The sequence below is a fragment of the Pithys albifrons genome, chromosome 21 (genome assembly GCF_047495875.1).
Source record: "Pithys albifrons albifrons isolate INPA30051 chromosome 21, PitAlb_v1, whole genome shotgun sequence".
NCBI lineage: Eukaryota > Metazoa > Chordata > Aves > Passeriformes > Thamnophilidae > Pithys > Pithys albifrons.
This window is the reverse complement of record NC_092478.1, coordinates 6,803,735-6,815,920: the sequence shown is the minus strand read 5'-3', so window position 1 is coordinate 6,815,920 and position 12,186 is coordinate 6,803,735. Positions and strand designations below refer to the sequence as shown.

The 12,186-nt window shown below is 46.5% G+C and overlaps 1 protein-coding gene across 5 annotated transcripts in view; it reads right to left on the bottom strand.

The window, feature by feature from the left end:
* ACACA (acetyl-CoA carboxylase alpha) overlaps positions 1–12,186 on the bottom strand; it is a 124,618-nt gene that overhangs the window by 23,948 nt on the left and 88,484 nt on the right. For all 5 annotated transcript variants that reach the window (XM_071574734.1, XM_071574737.1, XM_071574736.1 and 2 more), the window contains 3 exons: positions 2,656–2,799; positions 1,869–1,989; positions 25–121 (listed from right to left, as the gene is read on the bottom strand). In XM_071574734.1, the coding sequence (XP_071430835.1) occupies positions 25–121; positions 1,869–1,989; positions 2,656–2,799 (362 nt within the window). The remainder of the gene's footprint in view (positions 1–24; positions 122–1,868; positions 1,990–2,655; positions 2,800–12,186) is intronic.

The window sequence follows — 12,186 nt, the reverse complement described above, 5'->3', positions numbered from 1 at the left end:
TCTAAGACAGCTCTCAGAACGCACCTTGCTCTCCCAACCACGACTGTCTGTGCCCAGGGCTGCATGATCTCCATGAACGAATCTTTGTCGAAGAACCCACTCAGCCACTGGCCTTTCTGATCTAAAGGAAAAGGAAAAAAAGGGAAATATCAGAGAAGAGAAAAAAGAAAAGAGAATATCAAAGCAGCAACTGAAGCTTGCTTGAAAATGCCAACTGGAGAATGTGGCACTGGCTCCTTATTTATTTATTTTAAAATAGATGACAATACAAGGGAACGTTAGACAGCTGAGCATTTGTCTGCCTTCAGCCATCATGTTTTATTTCATTTCCTAGTCTGCATAAAGACAGCAATTTATCAGCAAAAGCATCATTTATTGTTAAACGATGGGGTTCAGGTAGCAGAGGGACTTCCCATGCTTTTAAATAAATAACACTGGTTTTGTCAAGACTACAAACATTTGTCAAAAGGCAGTAGAGTCATTAAAGATGTTTTCCAAAACACCTATTTCTATTTTAAAACTTATCTCTCATTTTTTCTCCCCATTCCACCTGATCTTTCCTTTAAAGAAGGAATGTTGAAGAAATTCAGGAACTAAATCTGAAAATTTTGATGGTACTTTAGAACTCAGATACAATCACAGAAAACACAACACTCTGGGGGCACTTGCTTTACACTGGCTTTGGGAAGCGCAGCAAAAGAAACAACCCACAAAAAAGTCCCCAAAAAGCCCCCAAATCCCTCCCAGCTTCACCCCTCAGCACACAGTTCCTGAGCAACTTTTGCTTTACACTGGCTTTGGGAAGCGCAGCAAAAGAAACAACCCACAAAAAAGTCCCCAAAAAGCCCCCAAATCCCTCCCAGCTTCACCCCTCAGCACACAGTTCCTGAGCAACTTTTTAATCTGAACAAGCACCTCTGCTTCTGCAAATCCAAGTCCAAAACCAATTAAAAAGTGGAGATCCAAGCACGGTAACCTCTGCTGACTTAAACAGGATGGAGAGTGTTTTATCAAGACCAAACTTGTAATTACTGTGTTCTACATTCCTTGCCTCTGTGGCCCCCCTGTAAAATGTGACCATCCATTTCAAAATTATCTCTTTATCGCAAGCCCAAAGCTGATCGTTTAGATTCTGGCCTCGTGTCGGGCGTCAGTTTGAAGAATATCACGGCAATATCTCCTCTAATAAATGGCTTTAACTTTTCACCTAGGAGATATCTGCTTTAACTTATCACAGGGAATCATCTGCTTTCCTTAACGCTTCCACTAAATTAAAATCTGAAGTCACTCGATTTGGGAGCCGGCGTTAGCAGCGCTCAGACAGCTGGATGAATTACTTGAGAGATGATGAAAAAATATTATCCAAAACCAGAAAACTTAGTTTATCACAAATCTCATTTTAGCCCCCCAAACTCATTAATAACAGCAGGAGTAATGGTCACTCAGTTTGCAGCTTGTACCTAAACAGGCTGCACAACCCCAGTGAGGGTTCAATGGTTTGCAGTGGTGCCAATACAAAAATTCCCCAAGATCTGCAGGAATACTGCGATTCCTTCACCATACAGCCCCTTTGTGTATGGATTTTCCTCTAAATCATTAAAAAATCTATAAAAGCAACTATTCTAAGGAACTATATAACTCACAAAAGTAATTGTAGGTGTCCTCGAGCACTTGGAATTTACATCCTATTTTTAGATATTCTTCATAAATATTATTATATATAAATATTTATGAATTATATTCAAATGGTTTAGAACTAATTGTTCTATGAACTCTGAAATACATTTGGATTGAAGACATAAAGCCTTGACAAACAGTATTGAGAGAAGGTGTGCTGCTGCACGTGCTGGCCACACAGACGGACGTACTCGGATTGGGGCGCCCAGCCAGCATCCAGCGAGGATCGTAGGGAGCCTTGGTGGGCACAAAGTCAATGGGTCTGTCTATAGGATCCTTGGCTTTGAGGATAGGCACAGGGCTGTATACATTCTAAGGGAAAAAGAAAAATACTGAAGGAAGTGAGTCTCCCAAACCAAACCCCAGCTCCAAAGGACGTGGTCAGGTTTCTCATCCCCCCATTGCACACCCCGGAGACCAGTGGGATCCCAGAGCCTTGTCAACACCTGAAGAGACTTCCAAGGTGCTCCATCCCCTCTCAAAGCTGCCTTTGGCATCCTCTGGCACACACTGTACTTCACTTGCTCCTGAACTTCTGGCCCAGCCAGACCAGAGAGGGGTTGCAATTTAATCCTTGACAGGTGACCAGGGCTCCTGCCTCATTCCGTGCCCTCTTTGCCACAGGAAGGTCACCTGTGTGTTGGTGTTGTTCCCTTCCCTTCCAGCCTGCAGAGCAGCTCACATGTAAACATCAACTGTAAATTATTGCCTCAGAGGGCACTTTTCGAGTCATTTTAGTCAGAGACAACCCACTGCTGGCAGGAAGTCCAGTGGGCAGCAGCCAGGGGGGTGATGTGAAGGTACCCCAGGCAGTTCTAGGCTGCCCCATATTCCTGCAGCATTTTAAGACAAAACCTACTTTATTTACTTAATTCCATAACACTCAACAGCCTCAACCACCAGCCTAATCCACCTTGTTGGACACCATAAAAACAAAGAGGTAGTGACACCTTGAACCTCTGCAGAGCCAGAAATTACCTTTGGCATGTAGGAAAGCCACTGCAGGATGATGTAGACTCCTTCAAAGTCATCACAGACGGTGTCATGTGTCACCCCGTTGTTGTGCATGATCTGGATCCCGCCCAGCTGGTTGTTGGAGGTGTAAACCTCCCGACCAAGCACCTTGTGAAAGGAAAATGGGAAAACCATCAGTGAGGTGTTGGCTAAGGACAGACACACAAACACATTCCTGCAGCGTCTCATGATCACTTGAGCATGAAAAGGATGGAGCAAACTGCTCACAACAGACCTTCCCAAGCCCTGTGTCCAGGTAAGAGATTATGGACACCAGTTTCTAGTGATCAGAATGGATAGTGATCCTTAGCAAATAGAGAGAAGGGTTACATTCAGATATTGGGAAGAAATTCTTCCCTGTGAGGGTGGTCAGGCCCTGGCACATGTTGCCCACAGAAGCTGTGGCTGCACCTCCCTGGAAGAGTCCAAGGCCACGCTGGAGAAACCTGGGATAGTGGAAAGTGCCCCTGCCCATGGCAGGGGGTTGAAACCAGATCTTTAGGATTCCTTCCAACCCAAACCATACTGGGATTCTACTACCCTCAAGGGGAATGATAGAAGTAGGGAAACTGAGGCAGGGGGCAGTTTTACCCCTTGCTTTTCCCCAAGAAGCAACAGAGCCAATATATGACCAAACCTCTGGGTGCTGAGCCCAGTTCAACTCACTAATTCCAAATTGCTCCAAGACAACTGGCAGGGTAGGGGTTCGGGTTAAAAAACAGGTGGATGCAGCAGACAAAGCCCCAGCAGCTGCTTCAAGAGGCTGGACAGAACAAGGCTGTGGCTTCTCATTCTCTTGCACAGCTCCATCTCTAATCTGAGCCTGGGCACCGCGGCTCTTTTCTCATTCTCCTGCTGTCTCTTCCCATTTGCCCTCTCCCTGACTGATACACTGATCTCTCGGTCACTCGGCTTTCTGCTCCACTGACTCCATATTACTAATAACACCTCTGCCACGGCCAGTTTACCTCATGAAGGCAGGAGCACATCATTACAAAATAAACTCATAACTTTGACATTCCAGCAAATACACGCCGTTTGTTATTTTTATGGGTTGAGTCTTTCTAACAGACAGAGGACATTACACACCTGCTTCATTTGGATCTTAAAAAACCCCTCAAACACACACAAACAGCCTGGCCTCCCCCACCAAACACCCAGCACAGCTCATTTTGGAGAGAGAAGAGCAGGCAGATGTCAGTCAAGGTTTATGTACAGAAGAAACCGAGGCACAGAAGTTACACAACTAGTCCCAAAAATGTAGAATAAAATGTAAGCACAGTGGTTCAGCACTGGAATGTTCCTGGGTCTCCCTTCTGAGCTCAAACACCCTGATCTTCCTCTAACAAAATAAGTGCCATGCAAAGCTGTGGTAGAAAAGACAGCAGCATAGATTTAGGTTCAAGGATAAGGAAAGCCCAGGCCTCCAGGTGCCAGGCACAAGCCTAGCTAAATGCTTTCCACAGAGGAAAATAAAAATAAAGAGGGTTTTAACTCCTCCTCTCTGAACTAATGCAAACGTATGTACATGCAAAATGGGGCTCTGCTACTGCTTATCTGGAGACACTGTAGACAGCTCAGGTTTAGCACTGCTGACAGGCAATGAAACAGCCTAATATACCGCCTGCTCTTGCCTTTAAATCCCTTTTTGGAGATCAAGATAAATATGCAGCTCCTTCTCCCAAGTGCTGCAGCCATTCCAGAGGAGTGCAGGACTGTGCACGTGAAAACCCCCTGCACGGCAGAGCCAGGGCTGTATTTACCTGTCAGGGCTGTCAGCAGAGACAGCAGGTCCCCAGCTCCACAGAAGGCTGTGCTGAGGAGTGTTTGTGACATGGATGTACACAGGAGAGCCCCGCGTGGGTAGCGAGAGGGAGCAGGGAAGGGGGCACAGCCCAAATGCAGAACGAGATGCTCCATCCCCAGGGCAGGTACTGGGCACTCAGGGAGGTCAAAAAAATCATGGAATCCCACAATGGTCTGGGTGGGAAGGGACTTCGAAGCTCACCTCATTCCAACTGCCCTGCCATGGGCAGGGACACCTTCCACTAGCCCACGTTGCTCCAAGCCCCATCCAGCCTGGCCTTGGACACTTTCAGGGATGGGGCTGCCACAGCTTCTCTGGGCATCCTGTGCCAGGGCCTGATCACACTCACTGGGAAGAATTTCTCCCCAATATCCTACCTAGCCCTGCCTTTGGGCAACGTGAAGCCATTCCCCCTTGTCCTGTCAGTCCAGGCTCTTGCAAAAAGTCCCTCTCCATCTTTCTTGTAGGCTCCCTTGAGGTACTGGAAGGCCACAAAAGATGTTTTCCAGGGATGCTGGAACCCCAATCTGCTTCCACATATGTGCTGTTCCATCTTCTCAGGGAGACAGAGATCCTGCCAGCTCATTTCCCACACGGAGCTGCCGGCTGGAGCAGGAAGCAGAGGCTTAGCCCATGGAAGGAGCAGGCAGCTCAGGGACAGGGAGCACCCGGCTCGGGAAAAATGAGCGTGATCGCTCATCCCCTCGGCCCTGCCAACCCCCCACACCGCCTCACAGGGCTCCATTTTTAAAGGCTGACAAGTAATTCAATCTCCAATTAACAATCTTAAACGGTGCAATGCATATTGCTGTGTAAATGTTTCCACAAGAAAGCAGCCAAGGGTAAATGGGAACCCACTGGAGAAGTCCTGAGTGGAGACTCCTGAAGACAGACTTTCCAGAGCACAGAAAGCAGCCATTTAATGGGATACACAGGACACCACGTGTCCTCCTGCTCTGTGTCCACAAAGGATGGGACATCAGGCCGTGGGCAGCAAGGAATGCTGGTGCTGAACTGCCAGTGCAAAAGCTCAGCTCATGATTGCAGGGACACACCCCATTTTCCAGATATCACAGAATCATAAAAGTTCAAAAGGGCCTCTCAGATCACCAAGTCCAACTGTCAGCTTAGACCACCCCCATGTTCAACACTAAACCACATCCCCAGGTGTAACACCCACGTGTTTTTTGAACTCTTCCAGGGATGCTGACTCCACCACTGTCCTGGGCAGCCTGTTCCAGAGCTTGACAACCCTATCTGTGATTAAATTTATCCTAATACCCAATCTAAACCTTTCCTGGCACAATTTGAGGCTGTTTCCTCTCATCCCATCAATGCTATCTTTGCTACCATGCACTGCACAGAATCACAGAATCACTGAGGTTGGAAAATCCCTCCAGGGTCAAGTCCAACCTGTGCCTGATCACCATCCTGTCACCCAGCCCAGAGCACTGAGTGCCACGTCCAGTCATTCCTTAAACACCTCCCGGGGTGGGGACTCCACCACCACCCTGGGCAGCTCCTTCCAATTCCTGACCACCCTCTCCATGAAGAAATTCCTCCAGATGTCCAACCTGAACCTGCTCTGAGACAGCTTGAGGCCGTTTCCTTTGTTCCCTGTGAGAAGAGTTAAAAAATATTCCAAAATACCCAGGCAGTATTGCTAAAACTTAGTTCTTCTCATCCTCCAAAAACCCATTAAGAAACCACATTTCTTGTTATTTCAGATCTTTTGGAACATATAGAGCAGAGCCAGGATTTTAGCAGCCTTTTCAGCCTCCAAAATACAGTTCTCAACAGGTTTATAGACATTTCATGTGCATAGTAATAATTTTCTGGCACTCCAACCTATCCTGACCAGCTGCTTTCTCCTTTGAGAATCTGAACTGCTGGTGAGTTGGGACATTCCCTGCAAAGCTGGGCTGGCCAAGGGCTGGGTTGGCTCATCTGTTTCATCCAGGATGAAGGAGCTAAAAAAATGACAGCAGAGGGCTTGAATGGGAATCATTATGCAACATAAGTGCTGTTATTATTCTGAGCATATCATGTGTTTATATCAAATATAAGTGCCAGATTTTTATCCGAATAATTTCAATAATTCCAATTCCCATCCCACAATTTATATCATCTGCCAGGAACGCGAAGCAGAAGAGGCACATGCATGTCCTATAAATAGCCTATTTTTCATAAACAGGCAGAAATGATGGGAATGAATGTCTCATCAGAAAAAATGTAGGAACACAATGTAGGAACTTCAAACCTGACTGCTATTATGTGCAGTCAAGCCTCACCAGATCTCAGTGCTCATTTCCAGCACTCGGCTCTTCCCCCACACGGATCGTGTCATTAGAGGGGAAAACAGCAGGAACAGGGAAAAGCAGAGCAAAGCTGAGGTGGGATGCTCCAGCACAGATCCCTTCCTGAATCCAGCTCTCTGCAAGGCAGTGGGAGCACAGATAGCTCCTCTCTGCCTGGAGACACACGGCCCTTCCTGCATTCCTAATCCAGGAATCTGTGCAGTCCCTGCACTTCTAATTTACGAGCGTTCAGTGGGGGACCCTTCTGACTTGGGAACAGATTGGCTCGGTCTAATGCTTGGAGATTATTAAAGTCAGAGCTATACTCCACTATCAAGTCTACAGATCTTTTATTTAGAAGATATGGTGCTCTAAATGCACAAAGAGCTCCCTGTCACCTTCACATTAAAGCCCCTAGTGCCTGGTAAATGGAATTATATAGCTGTCATCTCCTTTCCCCAAAGTTTTAAGAGTACAATGGGCTCATTTTTTCCCACTCCATCCCAGCTTCAGAACTAAGAGACCTACTTTGTATTGATTTAGAGTCTTGGAAATAAATAAACCTGCTTCACCAATGTGATTCACAAGAAATTCATGATACACTATTGCATGATATATTTCAAGCTGTGGCTCCGGCTCTTTTTTCCCTTTGGTGAGTGATGGGGGAGGTGGGAGGTGGGGGGAGCTGACAGCCTGATGGTTATTGGGGATGGCTCCTGACTGCAAATCCAGAGGCAGGCCTTGCTGGTGGAGTCTTTCCCTGCTTTAATTTGGTGATATCAGAGTGGGAAGGGCAAAAAAAGCAATTGCACTTCACCTCGGCGGGAGCAGGGGAAGAGGCATCCAGGTGGACATGGAATTGCAGCTCCTTTCTGCACACTCCTGCCTGGAGATCCCAACGCTCCTCATGGATACAGAGGGATCAGGGCTCCACAGCTGGTCACAGACAGGAGAGACATTCTCTCTGTTTGCAGCTGGCAGCACAACATATTATTGGTAGGAAGGTTTCTCCATCTTATGTTAATTGATGAGGATCTTGGAAAATTTCTGAATTGCAACAGAAAATACAATTTTGCAACCTTGAGATCTGAACTAGTATCCGATGGTTGCTTCTGACCTCTGAAATATTTGTTGTAGGTATTAGAAATAAAAAATAATTTGGGAAGAAGAGTAAGTTAGGAAATAAAAAACAAACAACTTTTCATTCAACCAAAAAAATCCCAAATAAGAAATTCATCCAAACTGATACTTTTTTCCTGAAGAGTTCCAGTTTCAGTGAACTGGCATTTTCAAATGAAAAATGTCTTGTCAAAACCTTCCTGCCCTGCTCTCCCCTCCTGGCGTAGGGAGATGGCATGTTTTGCTCAAGGTCACTCCATCAGTCAGTGGTAAATCAAAAGGACTCAATATACTTTGCAAACTAAAATTACAGCCCCTATTCTACATGGTGCAAACACCCATAAATCCCACCTGTCTCAGTCAGGGGTTCCCTAATCTGGACATGAACCCCATAAACAATATTAATGGTGGTCTCCAACTTAGAGATCTTGGTCAGCTTCTGGACTCCAACTGCACCCTGTTATTCAGAGACCCCCAGGGCACAGCCTGCAGTGCAGGGACCTCTTTCACCAGGACAGTGAAACTGTTCATTTTTCAGTGTGGCTTTAGGCTTAATTGTGAGAAATGTGACAATTCTCCAATGCTGTTCCTCTAGTTCTCATCATGTGTTCAGAATTCCGGGTAATTGCTCCATATCCACTGCAGAAAAGACCCCCCAGCAGGTCACCCCAACACCCTCCTGGTGACACCCCAAGAGAGGTGGTCAGGACCAGTTATTCTGGGATATGTTTGCAAAGTTCAGCTCCAGTGGAACCAGAGTTAATGCTCCAGTAACAACATACCCTGCAGGATCACCAGGGTCTGGGATTAGTCCTGGTTGCAGTAAATATATGTAGCATTTGGAATATATAGGAGTTTCCCTGGGAAGAGAGTTGGACAGAATATGGGCCACAAAGCTCAGCTCCTCTTTAGCAGGAATAAATACACACACAGCCCCCCTCCACACAGATAAACTGATCAAGATCTGTATTAAAAATGATAGAAGGAGGGAGAATAAAAAAAGTCAACAGAAATCTATTAGACTTTCTTCCCTAAGCAAACACCAAGGGACTGATAATGCCAAGCCTGGAACGTAAATTGTCTCTAATGGGAACAATACACAAATATCACCACTTAAAGAAAGGCAATTAAAAAGAAAAGGTAGAAATGGAGGTTGGTGGTTGTTTGTCTGAAGTCCAGGCATTCATCCTGCTCACATCCATCCTGCTCACATCCACCTGCACACATCCATTGCTCTACACAGAGCAAGGACCTTTGTGTCACCAGGAGTGCCACCAACCAGAACACCCCAAAGCAGCCAAAGCCTCTCACTGGCAGGAAAAGAAATGAATTCTGCTCTCTTCCTATTGCCAAATATTGATGAACTGAGACTGATCCAGGCTGGGAAAACTGGCATTTTGGCTGAGAGAATTGGAATAGGTCAACCTGGAGAAGAGAAGCTTCAGAGTAATCTAATTGTGGTTTCCCCATAACTGAAGGGAGCCCAAGAAAGATGGGGAGAGACTATTTACAAGGGCCTGGAGTGCCAGGACAAGGGGGAACAGCTTCACACTGACAGAGGGCAGGGTTGGATGGGATATTGCAAAGAAGTTCTTCCCTGTGAGGGTGGTGAGGTCCTGACACAGGTTGCCCAGAGAAGCTGTGGCTGCCCCATCCCTGGAAGTGTTCAAGGCCAGGTTGGACAGGCCTTGGAGCAAGCTGGTCTAGTGGAGGGTGTCCCTGCCTATGGTAGGACATGGGAAGAGATTAATTTTAAGGTCCCTTTCAACCCAAACCTTCTGGGATTTTATGGTTCTATGATAAATCTCCCCAAATCAGCCATGCTGATCCCAGCTCTGCTTTGAGAGTCAGAACTGAATTTAAAATACAAAGATATTCTTTTCTGGCCTTGTGCAAAGGGGTTGTTGGGGTTTAAATGCAGATTGTCAAAATCATCTTGCAGCAATTATGGTCTGTTGTATCAACAAGTCCTCAGGGACTGTCCATCCTCAGGTGATTGACACCTACACTACGCTGTCCTGACATGGCATGGCACCCATCATGTCAATATCTCCACCACGCACCAGCAGGGTCTGCAGCCATGAAAGATGTGCTCAGGAAAGGTCACTGGACAAGTGCTGGGACCAGGGTGAGAAGATTCTTACATATTTACATATTAGCAGGTCATTGAGTTTGCACTGACCAGTTCACCTCATTGACACCCTCTTAAAGGTGCTCTTTAGGAATGTTTCCTCCCTCCAAAAATAATCCCAATGCACAGTGCCAGAAACAGTGCATTGCTCCCCTGGAAAACTGGCTCCTGAGCAATTCCAGGCCTAGAACAGCTTATACAAGCAGACACATCATTAAATTAAGATAATTCCAAAGGCAAAAACTTCCTCAGGAAGAAATCCTGAGGACGGGGTTACCCAAACTGCCAGCACACCGCTGCTGGCAGGTCCTTTCCAACTGATGAGCTCACAACACATTGCAAATGCAGCTAAACTGAGGTTTCATGACCAAGCAGGGAACTTTTAGGTCCTTTTGACCTGGTCAAAAATGTCAGCTCACCACCAGGCATGTGGTTGGTTGCAGGCTGGGAAATGAAACACAAAGTGATGAACTACGCTATGAATGTTTCATATTTTGGTGGTTTCTGACCCCTCATCTTCACTGCCCCTTTCCCTGCATGGACACAGACTCCAAGTGGGATTTATCCAGATCATCCTTGTATGTTCTGGATAAACCAGTGGGAGCCATGGGGCCAGCACAGGCTGAGGGCCTGATGCATCATTGAGGCAAGTCAGGACTGGAGGGTTTGGGGGAAAATAAAGCTAAACAGGAGGGAAAGGAAAAAGAACAATCTGCTGCTGCTGAGAATTCCCATCACCTCCAGAAGGAATGACCATTTTAGACATCCTGTTGTGCAGTGTGTGGGACAGCTCTTCATCACCACTCACAGAATGAACTGTCTGAGCTTCCAGCCTGAACATCTACACAACAAACTGTTGTGTATCCAACAACTCCTGAAAATCTCTGCTAAACCTCTTCCCTTAAGAAAAGCCTAGAACACATATCTGCAGGGAAAACCTGACTGAAAGCCACTGTTTGTTTCCATTAACACAACAGCTCAAAGACGGGATTTCTTTTAAAGACAAAAGACAGGGAGGAGCAAACTGATTAAAAATAGGTCAGCAACAGACTCGGGAACATCCTTGGGAGGACTAAAATGGAATGTAGCCATGGAAGGTTGAACCACATAAGCAAGGCAAGAACTGGGAGCACTGGGCTCTTCAGTCTTACTTCTATTAAAAAGAAAACCCATGGAAATGAAGGTGTTTGTGCAGGGCAGAGCACGCCATGTATGAAACCACCCCATGCTCAGGTTATGACGAGGGAAGGGAGTTGAGGGAGGAGGAAGAGGAAGGTTCAGGGGTGGAAGAAGAGGGAGGCAGGGGAAGTTTAAAAAAAATAAAAATCTCTGCCTCAGCAAAAGTTTTCATTAAAATTTTAGACAAATGATCTCTGTGTCCTTCTCCCATGCTGCCTGGGGCTCCATGCTATTTCTATGCAAATAACAACCTCGTGGTTTATATCTTATTATTTCCACCGGAGCTGCGGCGACATGACCCGAGACGTGTGTGAGGTAGACAGCGACAGAGAGAGAGGGAGAGAAAGAGAGGGAAGGGAGGGAGGGAGATGGAGTGGCTGCTCGTTGAAGTGTGAAAAAATATTGTCAGGAGTGAGCAGCAAGAACAAAAAAAAAAAAAAATTGCAGGGATAACGTGTTTATTTCAGCCCCTCTCCCCATGTGAACCAGCATCTTTTAAAATTCATTGGGCATCAGGCGATCATGCACAATCCATCTGCTTTCACTTTATCATTTGCATTTCATGCCTCCTGGCTTTTGATGTGCTGATACTTTGATGCAGTCAGGAGACGCGCATTATCATTATTTCAATTTTCAGGGGGGTCAGCGGGCTCGGCACAGGCACGCACACACTCACCGAGAGGAATGAAATGTCATTTCCACCCCTCCACCCCCTGCTGAAATGCAGTGGGGAGACAAAAGGGGTTCAGCTCAAACACAACCCCTCATGCAGGGCATGGTCCCCACCATGGAGCATCACACCTTTTCCCAGGTCCTTCCCGTGGCTGTCGGTCCAGAGTACAAACAAAGACAGCTCAGTCAGGAGCAGAAGGAAACCCTGCACAGCTCTCCTGCCATTTCTTGTCACCTCTGACAGGCGATGGGGCTGGAGAATCCTCAAACCTGCCTGGTATCAGGTGTCT